This window comes from Salmo salar, chromosome 26 (assembly GCF_965601325.2).
Source record: "Salmo salar chromosome 26, fSalSal1, whole genome shotgun sequence".
In the NCBI taxonomy this organism is placed as follows: Eukaryota; Metazoa; Chordata; class Actinopteri; order Salmoniformes; family Salmonidae; genus Salmo; species Salmo salar.
The window spans coordinates 28,216,522-28,238,130 of NC_138316.1; the positions used below are offsets into that span (position 1 = coordinate 28,216,522).

General features: G+C 42.7%; 1 protein-coding gene across 1 annotated transcript in view; it reads right to left on the reverse strand.

The window, feature by feature from the left end:
* Window positions 1-12,752: 12,752 nt before the first annotated feature.
* The window catches only part of LOC106587570 (Wilms tumor protein 1-interacting protein homolog), a 35,648-nt gene continuing 26,791 nt past the window's right edge, over window positions 12,753-21,609 (reverse strand). Inside the window, exons 7-8 of the mRNA XM_014176087.3 lie at window positions 20,020-20,088; window positions 12,753-17,860 (exon numbers count right to left, since the gene is read on the reverse strand). Coding sequence (XP_014031562.3) covers window positions 17,708-17,860; window positions 20,020-20,088 — 222 coding nt within the window. The 3' untranslated portion in view covers window positions 12,753-17,707. The remainder of the gene's footprint in view (window positions 17,861-20,019; window positions 20,089-21,609) is intronic.

Below are 21,609 nucleotides of genomic sequence, written 5' to 3' on the forward strand. Positions count from 1 at the left end.
TGTGTTTGTCTATGCCTCATCACCACTTGAGAGATGATTTGAATTCCTGCTTTTAAGCTATGTGCTTAACAATGAGGACAAGCACAAACTTCCTGTAATATTTTGAAGTCAATACTGTATGTATGACACATTTCTGCATGTGTAACATGTACCATGAAAACTTCATTCTGAGGAGAAGTTCACCCTGCAGTTCGACAGTTATGTTTGCTAGTCACTTGAACTTTGCAGGAATGCCATTGATCAAATATGATCTCATACCTCAACACACTTTCCATGGGATATTTAATTTCTAAGGCAAATATTACTCCTGAAATACTTGCAAAGCAAACTCACAGATTGCCCTCGTATAAGGATGGCCCTCTCATTTTCTCAGTTGGTCTCCAGTCTGAATCTGCTATTGACATCTCTCACATGGGGGACCCTCGGCCTACAGCTGTAAAAAGGGGCCATTTAGTCAGGCCCTGTTCCATATTTCCCATGGCTACTAGAGTTATATAAAGGTTAGTCTAAGTGCGTGGGCAGGCATTGCTCCTCGTCATCATACTGCTGACAAGTATAAAAGCTAGGGGGACAGTGGGAACAGTGGGGCTGGGGGCCTGAGGCTCTGGGTGGTCCCTGGCATTGTGGATCCCAGTCTGCCAGGGGTGGCACTGATATTGTCAGTCACATCTCTGAGACATACAGTACATGCCAGGTTTTTATGACCCCCACGACAATCAACTTTTTAACTTGATTTCTGCCAAACCTCCAGACAGACAGCTGTGGCTTGTTTAGTCTCACAGGCCCCTGGCCGCCTCTCTGTCATTTATTCAAGCCATGTGATTTTGAAGTGAAGAGTAAATCGACTTGAGCCTTCAGTTGGTGTTCTATCGCTCCAGCACGGTGACGTTGTTGATGGTCATAGAGGGCAGTTATGCAAATTGATATTAACAGGTCAGAGGTCACGCTTTGATGTTTAACTAGTTAAGTATTTAACATTAACACATTTCATTGGTTCACTTTTAGATATAACACCACAGACTAACGTGTCTGTAACCATAGAATCATGTTGGGTATGAGGTCATTCTGTTGTGTGCATATTTCAGCCTGGGCTCCTGGTGGTGGAAGGATCTCTGTGCTCCAGAGGGAAGGCTTTCCTTTGTATGGTGTAACAGATCTCACCTCACAGTGGGTCCCTGGGGCTCCAGCTATACCGCACACACAGAGCTCCCTGAGTAACAGGGCGGTACCCTCACACACACATAAAGAGTGCTTTGTGCCCCAACTCCTGGAGCTGTCAACCAACACCAGAGTTCTTCCTCATGAAGACTGAACTGAACATGACTGTTCAGAAGCGCTCAGCTCGGCTACCCAGTTGGGGACAGACTGTTCTGCTGTTTATGTCTACACATATACAGTACAGTACACATCCATACTGAATTATACCTGAGCATGTCTCAGTTAGTCATAACAGATTACAATGACATTGAGTGTGATTTATCTGGATGGGTTGAGGTGTATTTTAGGAGGCTTGGTAAGAACCTCACACGTCCTCCTTCGCGTCTGACCGTGGATGAGCTCTATTGTAAGTACATATTTTACCAGTGAAATCTACCTGCCCACTCATTCACCAATACAGTCTGAAAGAGAGATGGCCTGAGGGGATAACAGTAGTTAGATTATCTACTTCCAGTTCCTGCAATCCTGCCAAATGCAATGCCTATCAATTATCCATTACACAGAACAACCAAACGGCAGAAGTAAATACATTTTGGTGAGTATACATTTTTAAAATTATATGAAGGTGGTCTCTGCCACTGAACCTGTCCTTGAACCATCCCAACACTCTAGTCCAGCAGGTCAGTTTGTATGCTTTCTATCTCAACCCTGTGCTGACCTTCATTTTCTGCACTGGCCCTGATAAACATTTTCCCAATCCGTGTTAGCTCTAGGCTCTGTTCTGTCACAACCAACCGCTCCTGAATTCCAGGCCTGCTGACTGACCAACCTCTGGCCTTAACAGCCTTTGTTCTGGACTTCAGAGGGGGAATACCTCAAAATCAAAAGCAGCACATTTCCTGTTCAACATTGATTTTGTTCACTACTTTAAAAGCAAAGTCAGGCAATTCAGTTTGTATGACAAATATAAACCTCTCTACACTCAGAATAGCATTAATTGTGTATACTGATGTTATTCTCTGTACACTTGACAGAGAATCAAGGCATTGTTGCCATGGCGCCCTTGTGGCAGCCTAGGCTGAATGCTCTGCTATTTTCATTGTAATTTATTGTTATAAGTGTTTTTTAATGTGCATTTTTCTTTTGAGTAGCTAATCAGGTATTGATATTTTTAATCCAATCATTTTTTACCTCAATGTTGAAATCAGACAAAAAATTGCATCAACAAAGTAAAGCTAGCTGTTTTCTTTTGAATACCTGCATTGAAGAGTTTCACCTATTATCTCCTGGATGACTACAATGGACTACAAAGTACAGGAATGGGGCACATTGGCATCTTTTACTTAGGAAGATTCCTTCATAGTTTGAAGAAGAGAAAACAAACCCTGAGTAAGGAACTCAAAAAAAGGACCTCTTCAACTTGGAATCCTATGGAAAAAGCTCAAACATCGAGAATGGAGAGGTGGTAGGAAATCCATTCATGAGCCAAAATAGTCAATACAGAACTGTACACCTCCCTCTCTTTCCCCTCTATGCAGTGCAGATTCTGACTTTCTGCAGACAGTTAAAAAAAGTCCATGTTCTGCCTCTCACTCTAGCCCCTTTAAGACTGGCACAGTTTAATGCGCATTCTGTAACAAACAAGACTTTACTTGTACAAGAGTTCATCAGTGACAATGGCTTAGGACTATTATGCTTGACGGCAGGGGCGCAACGTTGGATTTAGAAGTGGGGGGGACATATTATTTTTTATAAAAAAAATATATACAGTACCAGTCAAAAGTTTGGACACACCTACTCATTCAAGGGTTTTCCTTTATTTTTTATTATTTTCTACCTTGTAGGATAATAATGAAGACATCAAAACTAGGAAATAACAGATATGGAATCATGTAGTAACCAAAAAAGTGTTAAACAAATCAAAATATATTTTATATTTGAGATTCTTCAAAGTAGCCACCATTTGCCTTGATGACAGCTTTGCACACTCTTGGCATTCTCTCAACAAGCTTCATGAGGTAGTCACCTGGAATGCATTTCAATTAACAGGTGTGCCTTGTTAAAAGTTAATTTGTGTAATTTATTTAATGCGTTTGAGACAATCAGTTGTGTTGTGACAAGGTAGGGGTGGTATGCAGAAGATAGCCTTATTTGGTAAAATGCCAAGTTCATATTATGGCAAGAACAGATCCAATATGCAAAGAGAAACGACAGTCCATCATTACTTTAAGACATGAATGTCAGTCAATGCGGAAAATTTCAAGACATTTTTACGTTTCTTCAAGTGCAGTTGTAAAAACCATGAAGCGCCATGATGAAACTGGCTCTCGTGAGGACCATCACAGGAAAGGAAGACCCAGAGTTACCTCTGCTGCAGAGGATAAATTCATTAGAATAACTGCACCTCAGATTGCAGCCCAAATAAATGCTTCACAGAGTTCAAGTAACAAACACAACTCATCTTCTGCACATCTATCACCCCAGTGTTTAATTTGCCATACTGTAATAATTCCGCCATTATGGCCTATTTATTGCCTCACCCCCTTATCCTACCTCATTTGCACAGACTGTATATAGACTTTCTCTATTGTATTATTGACTGTATGTTTGTTTATTCCATGTATAACCCTGGGTTGTTGTTTGTGTCGCACTACTTTGCTTTATCTTGGCCAGGTCGCAGTTGTAAATGAGAACTTGTTCTCAACTAGCCTACCTGGTTAAATAAAGGTGAAATAAAAATAAAATAAAAAACATCTCAACATCAACTGTTCACAGGAGACTGTGTGAATCAGGCCTTCGTGGTAGAATTGCTGGAAAGGAACCACTACGAAAGAGATTTGAGATTTTTGGTTCCAACCACCATGCCTTTGTGAGATGCAGAGTAAGTGAACGAATGATCTCCGCATGTGTGGTTCCCACCGTGAAGCATGGAGGAGGAGGTGTGATGTTGTGGGGGTGCTTTACTGGTGACGCTGTCAGTGATTTATTTAGAATTCAAGGCACACTTATCCAGCATGGCTACCAAAGCATTCTGCAACAATTTATTTTTCAACAGGACAATGACCCAACACACCTCCAGGCTGTGAAAGGGCTATTTGACCAAGAAGGAGAGTGATGGAGTGCTGCATCAGATGACCTGGCCTCCACAATCACCCGACCTCAACCAGTTGAGATGGTTTGGGATGAGTTGGACAGAGTGAAGGAAAAGCAGCCAACAAGTGCTCAGCATATGTTGGAACTCTTTCAAGACTGTTGGAAAAGCATTCCAGATGAAGCTAGTTGAGAGAATGCCAAGAGTGTGTCCGCATGGTCCTAAAGCACACCGTAGCCTTGTTTTGTATTACATTCCAATGATAAAAGTGGGGGGGGGACAAAAATGCAATTTCAGAATTGTCCCCAGTGAAAGTTGCGTCCCTGCTTGACGGAAACGTGGCACAGAAATGGAGATTTCTACCTACTAAATGGAACAACACCATCTGGTTATAAATATCTGGAAAAGGCCCTTGCCCATTGCAGGGGTGGTGGTCTTTTTGTTTTCCACAAAGAATGCTTTGACCTGAAAATGTTTCCTGTCCCTGCTGGCTTATCATTTGAGTGCATAGTTTTTCAAATTAAGGGCGTTTTCAGATATGGAATTCGGTTCCCTAGTTTGGTTTCCTGGAGCGTTTGTGAGAATTCTACAAATAACCTTTTCAGGATGTGATTTGCGAGACACATTTTACATGACATTCGCAAGTTACCTACTTGGTAAAAACTGGTTGAATCGATGTTGTTTCCATGTAATTTCAACAAAAAAATGCAATGTGATGATGTTGAATCAACGTGGAAAACTGATTGGATTTGAAATAAGTTAACGTGAAGGGAATTTCTTACTTTTTTTCACCCAACTTTTCACCTAAATCCAGTGACATGGAGAAATGTTTTGCTGATGTCATGTTGAATTCACATTAGTTGACAACTCAACCAAATGTAAACTAAAACTAGACGTTGAAATGACATGTGTGTCCAGTGGGTAGCTCATTTACAACGGGCAAAAAGTTCCATGCGACTCGCGCTGCCGTGTCACAATACCTAGTACTCTAGTCCTGGATCTTGGAAGTGCTACTCACGCAGGTCCTGAATTTGTTTCAGACAGGGTTAGTTTGCGTTTCGCATGTGCTTTATAGCACAGATTAGGGTACCAAACGCTCTAAGATCCATACAGTCATACTGTATGTGAAAGGGCCCTAAATCTCCCAATCTCCCCAGTATGATACTAATCTATCGCCCCCTTAAAAGCAACACAGTCTCTTTTAATACAGAGTTTTCTAAGCTGATCACCTCTCTGATCACCTGGTACAGCATGCCAACAACTCCACACAATCGTGGACATACCCTAGACCTCATTATCGCTGGAGAAGTCCCTGCCTCAGACCTGGATAAACATGAGGTAGGTGTATCTGACGATAGAGATGTGACAATGTCTGTGAGTAATCCTGCACTTCAGCTCCGCCCAAGCACACTATTAAATTCAGAAACATCAAATGCCTTTACATGTCCGTCTTCCAGGAGTCTGTTTGCCCTGCCCCTACAAGCTGATGTCATGAGTCCACCCCTGATGAGATGGTTAACCTATATAATAGTGCTCTAAGGAACAACTTAAACAGCCTAGCCCCTGAAAAAACATGTAAAGTTTTCCATCATCAGTCATCTCCTCCACCCTACAGACTCTGGCCATCCCACAGCAACTACCGAAAAACGCAACATATTTGCTGAGTTCTTCAAGGCTAAAATCAACACCATCCAAAAGAACATTGTATCCTCCAACCCTAATCTCGCTCTGGCTCCTACCCCACCACCCATATCTGGTCATCCTCTTAGTTACTTTGCTCTGGTTTCACCTTCTGCTGTGTTAGAACTAATCTCAAAAATGAAAACTACCAGTGACACCCTCGACCCTATTCCAACATCACTGTTCAAAACATGCTCAGCCGCTCTCATCCAGTTTGTAACCAACCTGTTCAACAAGTTCCTACACACTGGGCAGGTGCTGTCACACTTCGAAATTGCTGCCATCACCCCCTTGCTCAAGAAACCATCCCTTGACCCTCCTCTCAAACTACAAGCCTATTTCCAACCTCCCATTTATATCTAAAGTCCTGGAGAAGATAGTGGCAGCTCAACTTCCCTCACACCTCAGCACTAACCAGCTTTATGAGGCTCTCTATTCTGGCTTCAGGCCCATGCACAGTACTGAGACAGCATCGGTGAAGGTTGTAAATCACCTGCTCATGGCTGCAGATACAGATATTCTCCTGGACCTACAGTACCCGTCAACAGTTTAGACACCACTACTCATTCAAAGGCTTTTCTTAATTTTTTACTATTTTCAACATTGTAGAATAATAGTGAAGACATCAAAACAAATCAAGATATATATAATCCTCTTCAAAGTAGCCACCCTTTGCCTTGATGACAGTTTTGCACACTCTTAGCATTCTCTCAACCAGCTTCACCTGGAATGCTTTTCCAACAGTCTTGAAGGAGTTCCCACATATGCTGAGCACTTGTTGGCTGCTTTTCATTCATTATGTGGTCCAACTCATCCCAAACCATCTCAATTGGGTTGAGGTCGGGTGATTGTGGAGGCCAGGTCATCTGATGCAGCACTCCATCACTCTCCTTCTTGGTCAAATAGCCCTTACACAGCCTGGAGGTGTGTTGGGTCATTATCCTGTTGAAAAAGAAATGATAGTCCCACTAAGCACAAATCAGATGGGATGGTGTATCACTGCAGAATGCTGTGGTAGCCATGCTGGATAAGTGTGCCTTGAATTCTAAATAAATCACTGACAGTGTCACCAGCAAAGCACCCCCACACCATCACACCTCCTCCTCCATGCTTCATGGTGGGAACCACACATGCGGAGATGTCTCACAAAGACACGCCGGTTGGAACCAAAAATCTCAAATTTGGACTCATCAGACCAAAGGACAGATTTCCACTTGTCTAATGTCCATTGTACATATTTCCTAGCCCAAGCAAGTCTCTTATTCTTATTGGTGTCCTTTAGTAGTAGTTTCTTTGCAGCAATTCGAACATGAAGGCCTGATTCACACAGTCTCAAAAGCATTATGAAGGAAATAAATTCCACTCATAAACTTTGAACCTCTCTGGGAAATGTGGGACGCTAGCGTCAACATTCTAAAGACTGTTGACATCTAGTCGAAGCCTTAGGAAGTGCAAAATGAACCCTAAGTCACTGTATACTGGATAGGGAATCACTTGAAAAACTACAAACCTCAGATTTCCACACTTCCTGGTTGGATTTTTCTCAGGTTTTTGCCTGCCATATGAGTTCTGTTATACTCACAGACATACATCATTCAAACAGTTTTAGAAACTTCAGAGTGTTTTCTATCCAAATCTACTAATACTATGCATATCCTACCTTCTAGGCCCGAGTAGCAGGCAGTTTAATTTGGGCACGTCATTCATCTGAATTTCCGAATACTGCCCCCTGTCACTAAAAAGTTAACAAGGTACACCTGTTAATTGAAATGCAATCCAGGTGACTACCTCATGAAGCTGGTTGAGAGAATGCCAAGAGTGTGCAAAGCTGTCATCAAGGCAAAGGGTGGCTACCTGGAAGAATCTCAAATATAAAATATATTTTGATTTGTTTAACACTTTTTTGGTTACTACATGATTCCATATGTGTTATTTCCTAGTTTTGATGTCTTCACTATTATTCTACAATGTAGAAAATAGTACAAATAAAGAAAAACCCTTGAATGAGTAGGTGTGTCCAAAATTTTGACTGGTACTGCAAGTGCTGATTTCAACACAGTAGATCACACCATTCTACTGTAGCGCCTCAGAGAGCCATCTGTGGGACTGCCCTAAACTGGTTTACCTCCTACCTCTCTAACCACAAGCAGTACTTCACCCTTGGTGAGGCATGATCAGAGGAGTCCACCATAACCTGCAGTGTCCAACAAGGGTCGGTGCTAGGACCCTTTCTCTTCCTGCTCTACATGCTTCCACTTGGCCAGATCTTCAGACAACAGTGTCCAATTACACTACGCAGATGACACACAGGTTTACATTAAAACCCTGACACAGCCTGACACAACATCTGCTCTGTCAACCTTGTCCAACTGTCTGGAAGAGGTTAAATACTGGATGCAGAATAACTTCCTCCAACTCATCAGCAGCAAGACAGAGGTAATGCTGATAGGCCCCCCACAGCAGATCACCAACTCCTGCAGCATATTCCCTGCCATAGATGGCCACATCATTCGCCTCTCCTCAGTCATCAACCTGGGTGTGAAATTCGACCCTGCTCTCTCCTTCAATGCCCACATTAGTCCGCCTAAGACCCTGTCTCACCACTTCTGATGCAGAAAAGCTTATCCATGCATTAGTTTTCTCCAGAATTGATTATGGGAATGCAGTATTTGGGGGCCTGCCTTTACACTCAATTCATACATTACAGCTCATTCAAAACAGTGCTGCATGGCTTCTGACACAAACAAAAATTCTGCCCACATCACCCCATCCTTGCTGACCTCCATTGGCTGCCTGTCCCTCAAATAATTGACTTTAAAATTAAATGATCCTCCTGTTCTACAAAGCCCTAAATGGGGTATGTACTCTCCCCCTATGAACCTCCATGCACCCTATGGTCAAGCCAAAATGCTTCATGCACCCAGGACCCGGCTCCGGACAATGGAAGACCGTGCCTTTCCCTCCCACGCACCACGCCTTTGGAACTCCCTTCCTGACAATCTCAGGACTGATCAGACTTCTGGGGCTTTTAAAGAAGGGCTTAAGACACATTTTTATTGGCTGGCCTTGTCACGCCCTGACCATAGAGAGCCTTTTATTCTCTATGTTGGTTAGGTCGGGGTGTGACTAGGGTGGATAATCTAGGTTGTTCTATTTCTATGTTGGCCTGGTATGGTTCCCAATCAGAGGCAGCTGTTTATCGTTGTCTCTGATTGGGGATCATATTTAGGCAGCCATTTCCCCACTGTGCTTTGTGGGATCTTGTTTTGTTTAGGTGTAGTTGCCTGTGAGCACTCCAGAACGCCACGTTTCGTTTGTTCGATTATTGTTTTGTATTTGCTGAAGTTTCACTTTACAATATAAAGATGTGAAACGCTACGTACGCTGTGCCTTGGTCCAGTTCTTCTGAAGATCGTGACAGGCCTAACCTTCTTCCTAGACTTTGATTGTTGCTTTTATGATTTGGCTATATACAGTGCATTGGGAAAGAAATTGGGAAAGAAATTCCACATTTTGTTACGTTACAGCTTTATTCTAAAATGTATTAAATTGTTTATTTCCCTCATCAATCTACACACAATACCCCATCCCTAGGGTGAAGCATGGTGGTGGCAGCATCATGTTGTGGGGATATTTTTCAGAGGCAGGGACTGGGAGAATAGTCAGGATCAAGGAAAGGATTAACAGAGCAATGTACAGAGAGATCCTTGATGGAAACCTGCTCCAGAGCGCTCACCTTCCAACAGGAAAACGATCCTAAGCAAACAGCCAAGACAACGTAAGAGTGGATTCGGGACAAGTCTCTGAATGTCCTTGAGGGGTCCAGCCAGAGGCCGGACTTGAACCCGATCATCTCTGGAGAGACCTGAAAATAGCTGTGCAAAGACGCTCCCCATCCAACCTGACAGAGCTTGAGAGGATCTGATGAAAAGATTGAGAGAAACACCCAAATACAGGTGTGCCAAGCTTGTAGCATCATACCCAAGAAGACTCGAGGCTGTAATCGCTGCCAAAGGTGCTTCAACAACGTACTGAGTAAAGGGTCTGAATACTTATGTAAATGTCATATTTCAGTTTTTGTATGTTTTTTGCCAAAATTTCACAAAAACTGTTTTTGCTTTGTCATTATGGGGTATTGTGTGTAGATTGATGAGGAAAATAAACAATTTCATCAATTTTAGAATAAAGCTGTAACGTAACAAAATGTGGAAAAAGTCAAGGAGTCTGAATACTTTCCGAATGCACTGTACAGTGAGCTCTAAATGTATTGGGACAGTGAAACGTTTTTGTTTTGGCTCTGTACTCTGTACTCCAGCACTTTGGGTTTGAAATGATAGTAATAATAATCCTTTATTACATTTGAAAAGCACTTTTCATTACAGAAGAAAAATCTCAAAGTGCATAAAATAAAATATTAAATATAAACCGGGTGAACCGTTTAGAAATTACAGCACTTTTTGTACATAGTCCCCCCATTTTAGGGGACCATATTCCTAGAACACAATGACTACATCAAGCTTGTGACTCTAAAAACTTGTTTGCTGCATTTGCTGTTTGTTTTGGTTGTGTTTCAGATTATTTTGTGCCCAATAGAAATTAATGGTAAATAAAGTAGTGTCATTTTGGAGTCACTTTTATTATAAATAAGAATAGAATGTTTCTAAACACTATTACATTAATGTGGATGCTACCATGATTACAAATAGTCCTGAATGAATCTGAATAATGAAACTTAAAGACAAACAAATATCATACCACCAAGACATGCTAACCTCCCCCCATTACAATAACAGGGAGGTTAGCATTTATGGAGGAGGGTATGATATTTATGCCTCTGTAATTTTCATTTCATCATTATTCACGATTATCCGTAATCACGGTAGCATCCACATTAATGTAGAAGTGTTTGGAAACATAATATATTCTTATTTACAATAAAAGTGACTCCAAAATGACACAATACATTATTTACCAATAATTTTTATTGGGCACTAAATAATCTGAAACACAACCAAAACAAACAGCAAATTAATCCAACAAATTTGTTGTCACAAGGTTGATGTAGTCATTGTGTGCTAGGAATATGGGACCAAATACTAAACTTTTGACTTCTTCAATACACATACTGTATAAGTGAATTTGTCCCAATACTTTTGGTCCCATGAAATAGGGGGACTATGTACAAAAGGACAGTAATTTCTAAACGGTTCACCCAATATGGATGAAAATAGCTTTACATTAAAGCTGACAGTCTGCACTTTAACCTCATAGTCATTGTATTATTTATATTTTATGCACTTTGAGATTTTTCATCTATAATGAAAAGTTCTTTACAAATACAAAAGTATTATTAGTTCTCTATAAACATCTAATCATGAACATGACATGACCCAAATTAATTAATACAAGTCATCTCAGAGAATCTCATGCTGCAATCACAGCAAATAGTGAATACATTTTTTTAAATTTCAAAGTATCTGATTATGTGATTATTTCTTACCTAATGTGATGCCAAAAGATCAATGATAAATTGTCAAGTGGGATGACACACACTTAACAACCTCAGAGACTGTCACAAATAAAAATATATCAAACACCACTTCTTTGCAAACCAAATCTCCATAGGCCCAATGTGTGACTGTGTGGTATTTGTACAGTATACTTGAGGTGGCTCCTCCAGGCGTGTGGTTATTGTGAGGTATTATAAAGTTGGGGGATTCACTCAAGAGTTTAAGAGGAGCATTACAGTAATCATCCTACTTTATGCTCCAATTGGCACAAATGTAGTATTTAAATCCTCTCACTTGTACAATAGGAAACCGTGGGGGTGCCATCTTCTTGTTCATCTAGACAGCCTGGTAATTTGATTCAGTTTATAATCCCTGTAGTGTTATTTAAACCTGATTATAGACAGAAAACAAAGGGTAAATGAGCAGAAACAGACCCGGAGCAGATTGTCTGTGTGTGTTAGATACTTAGATCTCGTTTTATGATTCAGAACTTGTTGAGTGAGTTGATGGTCAACCCCAACTCATCATAACTAAAACTTAGTAACCATAACAAGCCCAGTAATGTGGGTCTGGGGCTGTAAGTATCAAGCGTCTCAGAATAGGAGTGCTGATTTAGGATCCGTTTTGCCTTATAGATCACAATGGGCAAAAGGGAAAACGATGTCAGCAATCGCAGTCTGAGATGCATGATACATATGGCCTCTGATTTCAGTAAAGTGCAGATGGACTGTTTACTTCCAGAGCCAACAATACCCCAGAGACTGCCCTATCAGTGATGACTGTCAGGACCAGAGCTATCATACAGTACATACCACGGTGGGGGCTGCTCTCTGCTCTGCTCTCTGAGGGATCCTCCATCACACCACTTGCTGGAGAGACCTGCGTGCGGGGATGTAATTACACACCACAATTACAGTAGCTCTGACCTGACGATGATATCTTTCTAGAACAAACATCTCTGAGTACACAGAGGTAACTTGACGGCATGAACAACAGCATGGGACTTTCATCCAGAGCTGGGATTTTTCATCTTTGTAAGCATCCATCTTCTCCAGAGGGAGACAAGGCACGGCCATGGGAAAGCCAGTTGTCCATATCACTCCCAAGTTCAGGCTAAATCATTCCCATATCCTTCCCAAGTTTACCACATTTCGTTGTTGATTTATGTCCAATGGCAGCACTACATTACAGCATGCAATACAATGGTAATAACATGGTAATAGTATGGTAACAAGGTATTTGTGTTGTAGTTCAACAAAGTGCCATCATTTGGATAGAAATGATCATATGACTTCACATACAACAACAAAAAATACATCATCATTTGGTTTAAACCACTTTATTTAAAAAGCAGATTATATAATCTACAGTTAAATGATACGTCCCGATTTTTAATACATTAAATAACTTTAGACTTTTTCATGTTTAGATAAATAAATCTAGTTTCCTTTTTTATGCACCATCTAGGTAATCAAACACTTATACAAAAGCGATACAAAAGTGATGTGACAGAGGTGTCATATGTGCTTATTGAAAACTACTGGTAGGAGAGAGAGAAGTCTTCACTTTGAGTGATTTATGACAGAGGATGAAAGAAAAACTAGCCTCTTTATGCACAGATATGGGGAAACTAGCTGTGTGCTATGCAATAGAAATGGAGTAGTATTTTTATAAAGAGGTGTATTAAGACATCGTTAAAGGGGATCCACTCTTGTCAAGTTTAAACATTTTCTGCTTTCATGAAAAATGATTTGAGATTGATATGAGTGGGTCTTATCGTCCTATTCAAACTACAGTTCAGAAAATGCCATTGCCTCATTCTTCAAGTATATTACACATTCCTTGACTAGGAGTCTCATCATACTATGCTGAGATTCAGTTTATCTACCATCAAAGGGAATTTCCCAGCAAAAACATGTTCTCCAGGGATACTTAGCCTTTTCACTTTTGTAAATGTACAACTGGGAGCAGAGCAGAAAATAAACAACAGTTTTCCAAACATACACTAATAACTACATTCCAAAGAATCTCATCGAGGGATACATCAGAAAGCACATGATGCCTGTGTCGGCCCCTCCTCTCCGTAATCTCTACGTCAGCCTCCTTGTCTGTTAGATTCAGTAGTATGAGAGGACAGTTCCTCTGACTAGGCTACTGTGAGCAGGTACTGGGTAGGCCTGAGTCAGAGCCTTAACCCATCCTTTCTGTTGGAGAGGGATTGAGAGAGCATGGGTCGTTTTGTGGAGCTGGATGGCTGTTGTCCTGCTCACTCAACAAGGTACATGCACCATGGCACTGCCACTGGTGCGCACACACACACACACACACACACACACACACACACACACACACACACACACACACACACACACACACACACACACACACACACACACACACACACACACTTCTGTACACACTGAGTATACCAAATATAAAGAACACCTTCCTAATATTGAGTTACACCCCGTTTGCACTCAGAACAGCCTCAATTTGTTGGGGCAAGGACTCTACAAGGTGTCAAAAGTGTTCCGCAGGGATGCTGGTCCATGTTGACTCCAATGGTTCCCACAGTTGTGTCAAGTTGGCTGGATGTCCTTTGGGTGGTGGACCATTCTTGATACACACGGGAAAAACCCAGCACCATTACAGTCCTTGCCACAAACCGGTGCGCCTGACCCCTACACCATAACCCGTTCAAAGGCACTTAAATATTTTGTCTTGCCCATTCACCCTCTGAATGGCACACATACACAATCCATGTCTCAATTGTCTCAAGCCTTAAAAATCCGGTTGAACCTGTCTTCAACTACACTGATTGAAGTGGATTTAACAAGTGACATCACCTGGATTCACCTGGTCAGTCTATGCCATGGAAAGAGCAGTTCTTAATGTTTAGTACACTCAGTGTCTATAGACTAACACACACACACACACACTAGAGGTCGGCCGATTATGATTTTTCAACGCCGATACCGATTAATCTGACTATTTTTTAAATGTATTTATTTGTAATAATGACAATTACAACAATACTGAATGAACACTTATTTTAACTTAATATAATACAGCAATAAAATCAATTTAGCCTCAAATAAATAATGAAACATGTTCAATTTGGTTTAAATAATGCAAAAACAAAGTGTTGGAGAAGAAAGTAAAAGTGCAATATGTGCCATGTAAGAAAGCTAACGTTTAAGTTCCTTGCTCAGAACATGAGAACATATGAAAGCTGGTGGTTCCTTTTAACATGAGTCTTCAATATTCCCAGGTAAGAAGTTTTAGGTTGTAGTTATTATAGGAATTATAGGACTATTTCTCTCTATACGATTTGTATTTCACATACCTTTGACTATTGGATGTTCTTATAGGCACTTTAGTATTGCCAGTGTAATAGTATAGCTTCCGTCCCGCTCCTCGCTCCTACCTGGGCTCGAACCAGGAACACATCGACAACAGCCACCCTCGAAGCAGTGTTACCCATGTAGAGCAAGGGGAACAACTACTCCAAGTCTGAGAGCGAGTGACGTTTGAAACGCTATTAGCGCACACCACGCTAACTAGCTAGCCATTTCACATCGGTTACACCAGCCTAATCTCGAGAGTTGATAGGCTTGAAGTCATTAACAGCGCAATGCTTGAAGCACAGCGAAGAGCTGCTGGCAAAACGCACGAAAGTGCTGTTTGAATGAATGCTTACGAGCCTGCTGGGAAAACAAAACGTTTTTCCTTTCAGTGAAATACGGAACCGTTCCGTATTTTATCTAACGGGTGGCATCCCTAAGTCTAAATATTCCTGTTACATTGCACAACCTTCAATGTTATGTCATAATTACGTAATATTCTGGCAAACTAGTTCGCAACGAGACAGGCGGCCCAAACTGTTGCATATACCCTGACTCTGCGTGCAATGAACACAAGAGAAGTGACACAATTTCACCTGGTTAATATTGCCTACTGACCTGGATTTCTTTTAGCTAAATATGCAGGTTTAAAAATATATACTGTCTTTGTTAGGAAGAAATAGACTTCACAGTTCGCAACGAGCCAGGCGGCCCAAACTGCTGCATATACCCTGACTCTGTTGCAAGAGAAGTGACACATTTTCCCTAGTTAAAAGAAATTCATGTTAGCAGGCAATATTAACTAAATATGCAGGTTTAAAAATATATACTTGTGTATTGGAGCAACGTGTACCTAAGCGATTATATGCAACGCAGGACAGGCTAGATAAACTAGTAATATCAACCATGTGTAGTTAACTAGTGATTATGATTGATTGATTGTTTTTTATAAGATAAGTTTAATGCTAGCTAGCAACTTACCTCGGCTTCTTACTGCATTCACGTAACAGGCAGGCTCCTCGTGGAGTGCAATGTAAAGCAGGTGGTTAGAGCGTTGGACTAGTTAACCGTAAGGTTGCAAGATTGAATCCCCGAGCTGACAAGGTAAAAATCTGTCGTTCTGCCCCTGAACAAGGCAGTTAACCCACCGTTCCTAGGCCGTCATTGAAAATAAGAATGTGTTCTTAACTGACTTGCCTAGTTAAATAAAGGTGTAAAAAATAAAAAAAAATAAAAATCGGCCAAATCGGCGTCCAAAAATACCGATTTCCGATTGTTATGAAAACTTCAAATCGGCCCTAATTAATCGGCCATTCCGATTAATCGGTCGACCTCTAACACACACACACACACACACACACACACACACACACACACACACACACACACACACACACACACACACACACACACACACACACACACACAACAGCACAACCAGCGTGGGAAAACACAGGGGATGGATTCCCCAGAGACACGGGTTGGACCAGCAACTCCCACAACCAACCAGACAATCAGATCAACCAGTAGGTATGACACAGTAACGTGTGCATGAGGAGGATATGTGGGGACTCTCGATGGTCAGACACTCACTTACTCAGTGCTACCATATGGGTCAAATAACCAGTGTGTGGAACTGTACATGTTAACAGGTCTGTGGATCGCATGACCAAGCAGAGCGACAACACAGAGGCCTCTATGACATGTGTCCTTGAAGAGAAATTAAACAACCCTTCAGAGGACCGTTAAGACTGTGACAGCTCGTTTGGCCTCCGATTCCATTTGATAATAATAATGCAGCAAAGAAATACACTACACTTCTAGAATCTTATGTGGAAAATGTCTGCAAAATATATAGGCATGTATAAAAGACAATCTACGTGCTTCTAACTTTTTTTCTCGTTATATAATCGTTGAGACACTGCTTGTGAATCTCTCGAGGTCACGTCTTCTAAGACTGCTAAGTGGAATGAGTGCCAGCCCAGGCTAGCGCTGTGGCTACTGGCTACTGACAGCGCATGCGGTGCCACGAACATCCGCTATGCCAAGGAGCACTGGAGCAAAGGGATGGGACAGGAGAGTGTGTCACAGAGTCACATAAAGGAGCTCGGTTGTTGTTGGTAGACTCGGTACCCTTGCATAGCCAAAAGGAGCCGTAGCTAGCTGGACTGTGGCATTGTCACTGTCACCATGCGGTGAGGTTTCTCAGTGGAAGGCCACTCTGAAGGCACAGCATGTCCAACCCTCTAACCCTGCCAGACAGTGCTGGAATGTTATGTAGCAGCCTGTTTCATGGCCTCCCAGCCTCCTGGCAGAGATGATGTCCAGCTCTCTCTCTCTCTCTCTCTCTCTCTCTGACAGAGGAGCAGTAAATGCATCATGGCATTGGGCTTCAGTGCGAAGGAATGAAGAAAACAGAAAGGGAGGAAAAAAGAGAGCGATGGAGAGAGGGATAGAGAGAGAGTGGCCCCCTCCCTCCACCCAGGCCAGTCCCCACTGTGATGAATGTGCAGGGGTCACGGTGCTGACGTCAGCCAGGGCCTCTGGGTGGGCTGGGGCCTCAGCCTGCTTCACTGTTCACAGACCAAAAGGAGGAAGGAGGGAGAAAAAAACTGATGAGAGAGAGAGAGAGAGAGAGAGAGAGAGAGAGAGAGAGACGTGGACTCTCTCCCAGCCCGGTCTTGTGACTTGTCCATAGCCCTGTATCTATCTCCTCTCCCCAGGGCACGGCCGGCAAGTAGAGAGCGAAGTCTCCCAGGGTCTCTCTGTTCTGTTCTGTCATGCAAGAAGAGGTTCCGAAGTTCCGGGATTCCGTGGGCGGGGGATTCCATCTTCTTTCTGCTATGTTGTCTCAGGTCACCTGGGAGGTGGGTCAGCAGTGGGTTGGGGTTGGCTGGGGTTGGTTCCTCGCCGACCCTGCCCTCTCACAGCTCAGTGACGTGTAGTGGGTAGCTGGGGGGCGGGTGGGCGGGCACCGGGACCTTTAGCCTGCGGATGTGGCAGCCATGACAGAGCAGGTGGCAATCCAGGGGGTAACAGCGGTGACCCTCCTCGTCGTTTAGCTGGAGGCCACAGTCCTACAACACCGAGGGAGAGAGATAGACTCAGTGAACTGCAGTAGCTGGACATTTATGAAGGAAAATATTATATACACCCATCTAGGGCTGGGCGATATGACGATATATATCGTGTGACGATAGAAAAACGTCTATCGTTTCATATTATGCTCTATCGTTTATTTTGTTGTGTCGCAAATCACACTCTTTACGGCAATATCTTTTGTCAGTTGGACAACACTTTGCGTTCTTCCACACGGAAATTTGTAACACAAACAAACATGGAGGAGAGTGAACGTGACACAGAGCACAGAGACACGGAGCTCGTAGCTAAAAGAGGGGCTACTTCGGTCGCATGGACGTGGTTTGGGTATGAAAAGTCTGACACGGACCAGAAAACCGTCCTCTGCAAAATATGCCGCAGGCCGGTCCCGACAACAGGCTCAAACACCACTAACCTCTTTCACCACCTACACAAGAATCATGTGAAACAGTACGGAGAGAGTCTACAGATGAGACCCAAAAAAGTACAGTCGAGTGCTCAAAACAAACCCCGACTCAGACGTTGAAGAGGCTTTGCCGGCGGCACCATATGGCAAAGAATCACAGCTGCTGTTACAACTTACATCTGCAAAGACATGGCCCCCAATTTACAGGGTCGAAAAACGGGGGTTTCGTGAGTTGGTGCTGACACTCGACCCAAGGTACCAAAAACAAATTGATATGTGACATGTATTAATGCCAAAATAACATGCAAAACAGGCAAGCCCCCCAAAATATATATATATTTTAGGCCTATTTTTATTTTGTTTGCAACTATAGTTGAAGTGTATTCTATTTACCTTTTAAGATTTTATACATTCATATTTTAGTTGAAACTTTGCACAAAGGTTCTAAATAAAAGGAGAAATAATCAAATATGAGTAAGTACCTTTTATTTGTTGAGTATAATTCAAAATGTAATAAGAAATAGGCCTTTACATGTGGTCATTTTATATAAGCTATTTATTTATTACAGAAAACGTGCTATATCATGATATGTATCGTAATCGGGATATGAAATGACCTATATCGGGATATGAGATTTTGGCCATATTGCCCAGCCCACCCATCCAATGCCTTTGAGCAGGTGCTGGATATCAAAACTATCCATATTTCAGATATTTACTGTACTACCTTTTATACCTCTCGACTGATATGAGAGGCCACTGGTGGGTATTCCTGTCAAGTTTATGTGGGGCGGCATGGTAGCCTAGAGGTTAGAGCGTTGGGCCAGTAACCAAAAGGTTGCTAGATCAAATCCCTGAGCTGACAAGGTACACATCTGTCGTTCTGCCACTGAACAAGGCAGTTAACCCACTGTTCCTTGGCCGTCATTGTAAATTAGAATTTGTTCTTAACTGACTTGCCTGGTTAAATTAAAAAATAATCATTACATACGGGGCTCTTAACCATTTCTTAAATATGTGATGAATTTTCCATCCCCTGCCGACCTGGACTTTAGATCCCTGTAATGACTATCAACCACACAGAGGCAATGATTACCTATTGTCTACATAATACCTAATACCTAGACGGGATATGAGCTATTCCCTGGAATGTGTGACAATGAAATGAGTCAACCAGCTTTTTCCATTAAACACGGAATTCTTGATCAAACTCACACACACTTACAATGATACACTTTATTTGAGCCCTGGTTACAATGACTCACACTTGACACAGCTATCATTGAACTGCTGTGTTAATGAATGCACTGTCAGGAATTCAATTTGGCTGACTTGACTAATTACTTTGATTACACTGAGGTTTGTAGGTCACGTGGGATGATTTCCTGTACATGTGTCTGAGTGAGTAAGTGGTCTGAGATTCCAGGGTAGTCAAACAACAACCCCTGGTCGGATGTCCAGCTGAGTCCAGAGCTATCAGCCCTACCCTCTCCTCTCCCACAGGTCATCTCTGGAATGTGCCTGGACAATGAGTCACCACATTGGTTTGCCCCTCACTCAGGTTCAGTTTGTGTGTGTAGTGCACACACTCACAGAGACACAGAAACATACATCCACACTGCCATAGCATTTACACTAAAATGGATTCCTGATCATAGCCAATGAGCTGGCTACGTTCAACACATAAATAAGACAAGACACACAAACAGGGTGGTAATGACATTGTCTCACCTCACAGTGATAGCACTCCACATGGTAGTCCTTGTCCATGGACACCACCCGGATGGTCTCCTCAGAGCCCTGTCAGGAAACACACACAGTCAGTCAGACCCACCACTCCACTCCACTGGCACCAACAACCAGAGCTGTATATTAAGAGAGTTGGGTCAGAACGGATGCCATTGGTTTTAGAAGGGACACCATGTTAGTGCCTTTATTCTCAAGCAAAACAGAGCAGCGAATTAAACATACGTTTTTATTGATTAGCATTCGGGTTAAGGTGTATCCACGTAGGTACTGTGTTGTGGTGTCAACTAATTGCTCATCTGCCTTCGATGGACATCTTCAGAGATTTAGAAAACTATCAGAAATAAACAGCACAGCGCGGAAGCTGTGCTGTTAAGGCAAGGGCTGTTAAGGCAAGGGCTGATTTCAAGGTTTTACTGCTAACCTACAAAGCATTACATGGGCTTGCTCCTACCTATCTTTCCGATTTGGTCCTGCCGTACATACCTACACGTACGCTACGGTCACAAGACGCAGGCCTCCTAATTGTCCCTAGAATTTCTAAGCAAACGGCTGGAGGTAGGGCTTTCTCCTATAGAGCTCCATTTTTATGGAATGGTCTGCCTACCAATGTGAGAGACGCAGACTCAGTCTCAACCTTTAAGTCTTTACTGAAGACTTATCTCTTCAGTAGGTCCTATGATTAAGTATAGTCTGGCCCAGGAGTGTGAAGGTGAACGGAAAGGCTGGAGCAACGAACCGCCCTTGCTGTCTCTACCTTGCCGGTTCCCCTCTTTCCACTGGGATTCTCTGCCTCTAACCCTTTTACAGGGGCTGAGTCACTGGCTTACTGGTGTTCTTCCATGCCGTCCATGGGAGGGGTGCGTCACTTGAGTGGGTTGAGTCACTGACGTGGTCTTTCTGTCTGGGTTGGCGCCCCCCCTTGGGTTGTGCCATGGCGGAGATCGTTGTGGGCTATACTCGGCCTTGTCTTAGGACGGTAAGTTGGTGGTTGGAGACATCCCTCTAGTGGTGTGGGGCCTGTGCTTTGGCAAAGTGGGTGGGGTTATATCCTGCCTGTTTGGCCCTGTCCGGGGGTATCATCGGATGGGGCCACAGTGTCTTCTGATCCCTCCTGTCTCAGCCTCCAGTATTTATGCTGCAGTAGTTTATGTGTCGGGGGGCTAGGGTCAGTGTGTTACATCTGGAGTATTTCTCTTGTCTTATCCGGTGTCCTGTGTGAATTTAAATATGCTCTCTCTAATTCTCTCTTTCTCTCTTTCTGTCTTTCTCTCGGAGGACCTGAGCCCTAGGACCATGCCCCAGGACTACCTGGTATGATGACTCCTTGCTGTCCCCGGTCCACCTGGCCGTGCTGCTGCTCCAGTTTCAACTGTTCTGCCTGCGGCTATGGAACCCTGACCTGTTCACCGGACGTGCTTGTTGCACCCTCGACAACTACTATGATTATTATTATTTGACCATGCTGGTCATTTACGAACATTTTAACATTTTAACATCTTGACCATGTTCTGTTATAATATCCACCCTGCACAGCTAGAATAGGACTGGCCACCCCTCATAGCCTGGTTCCTC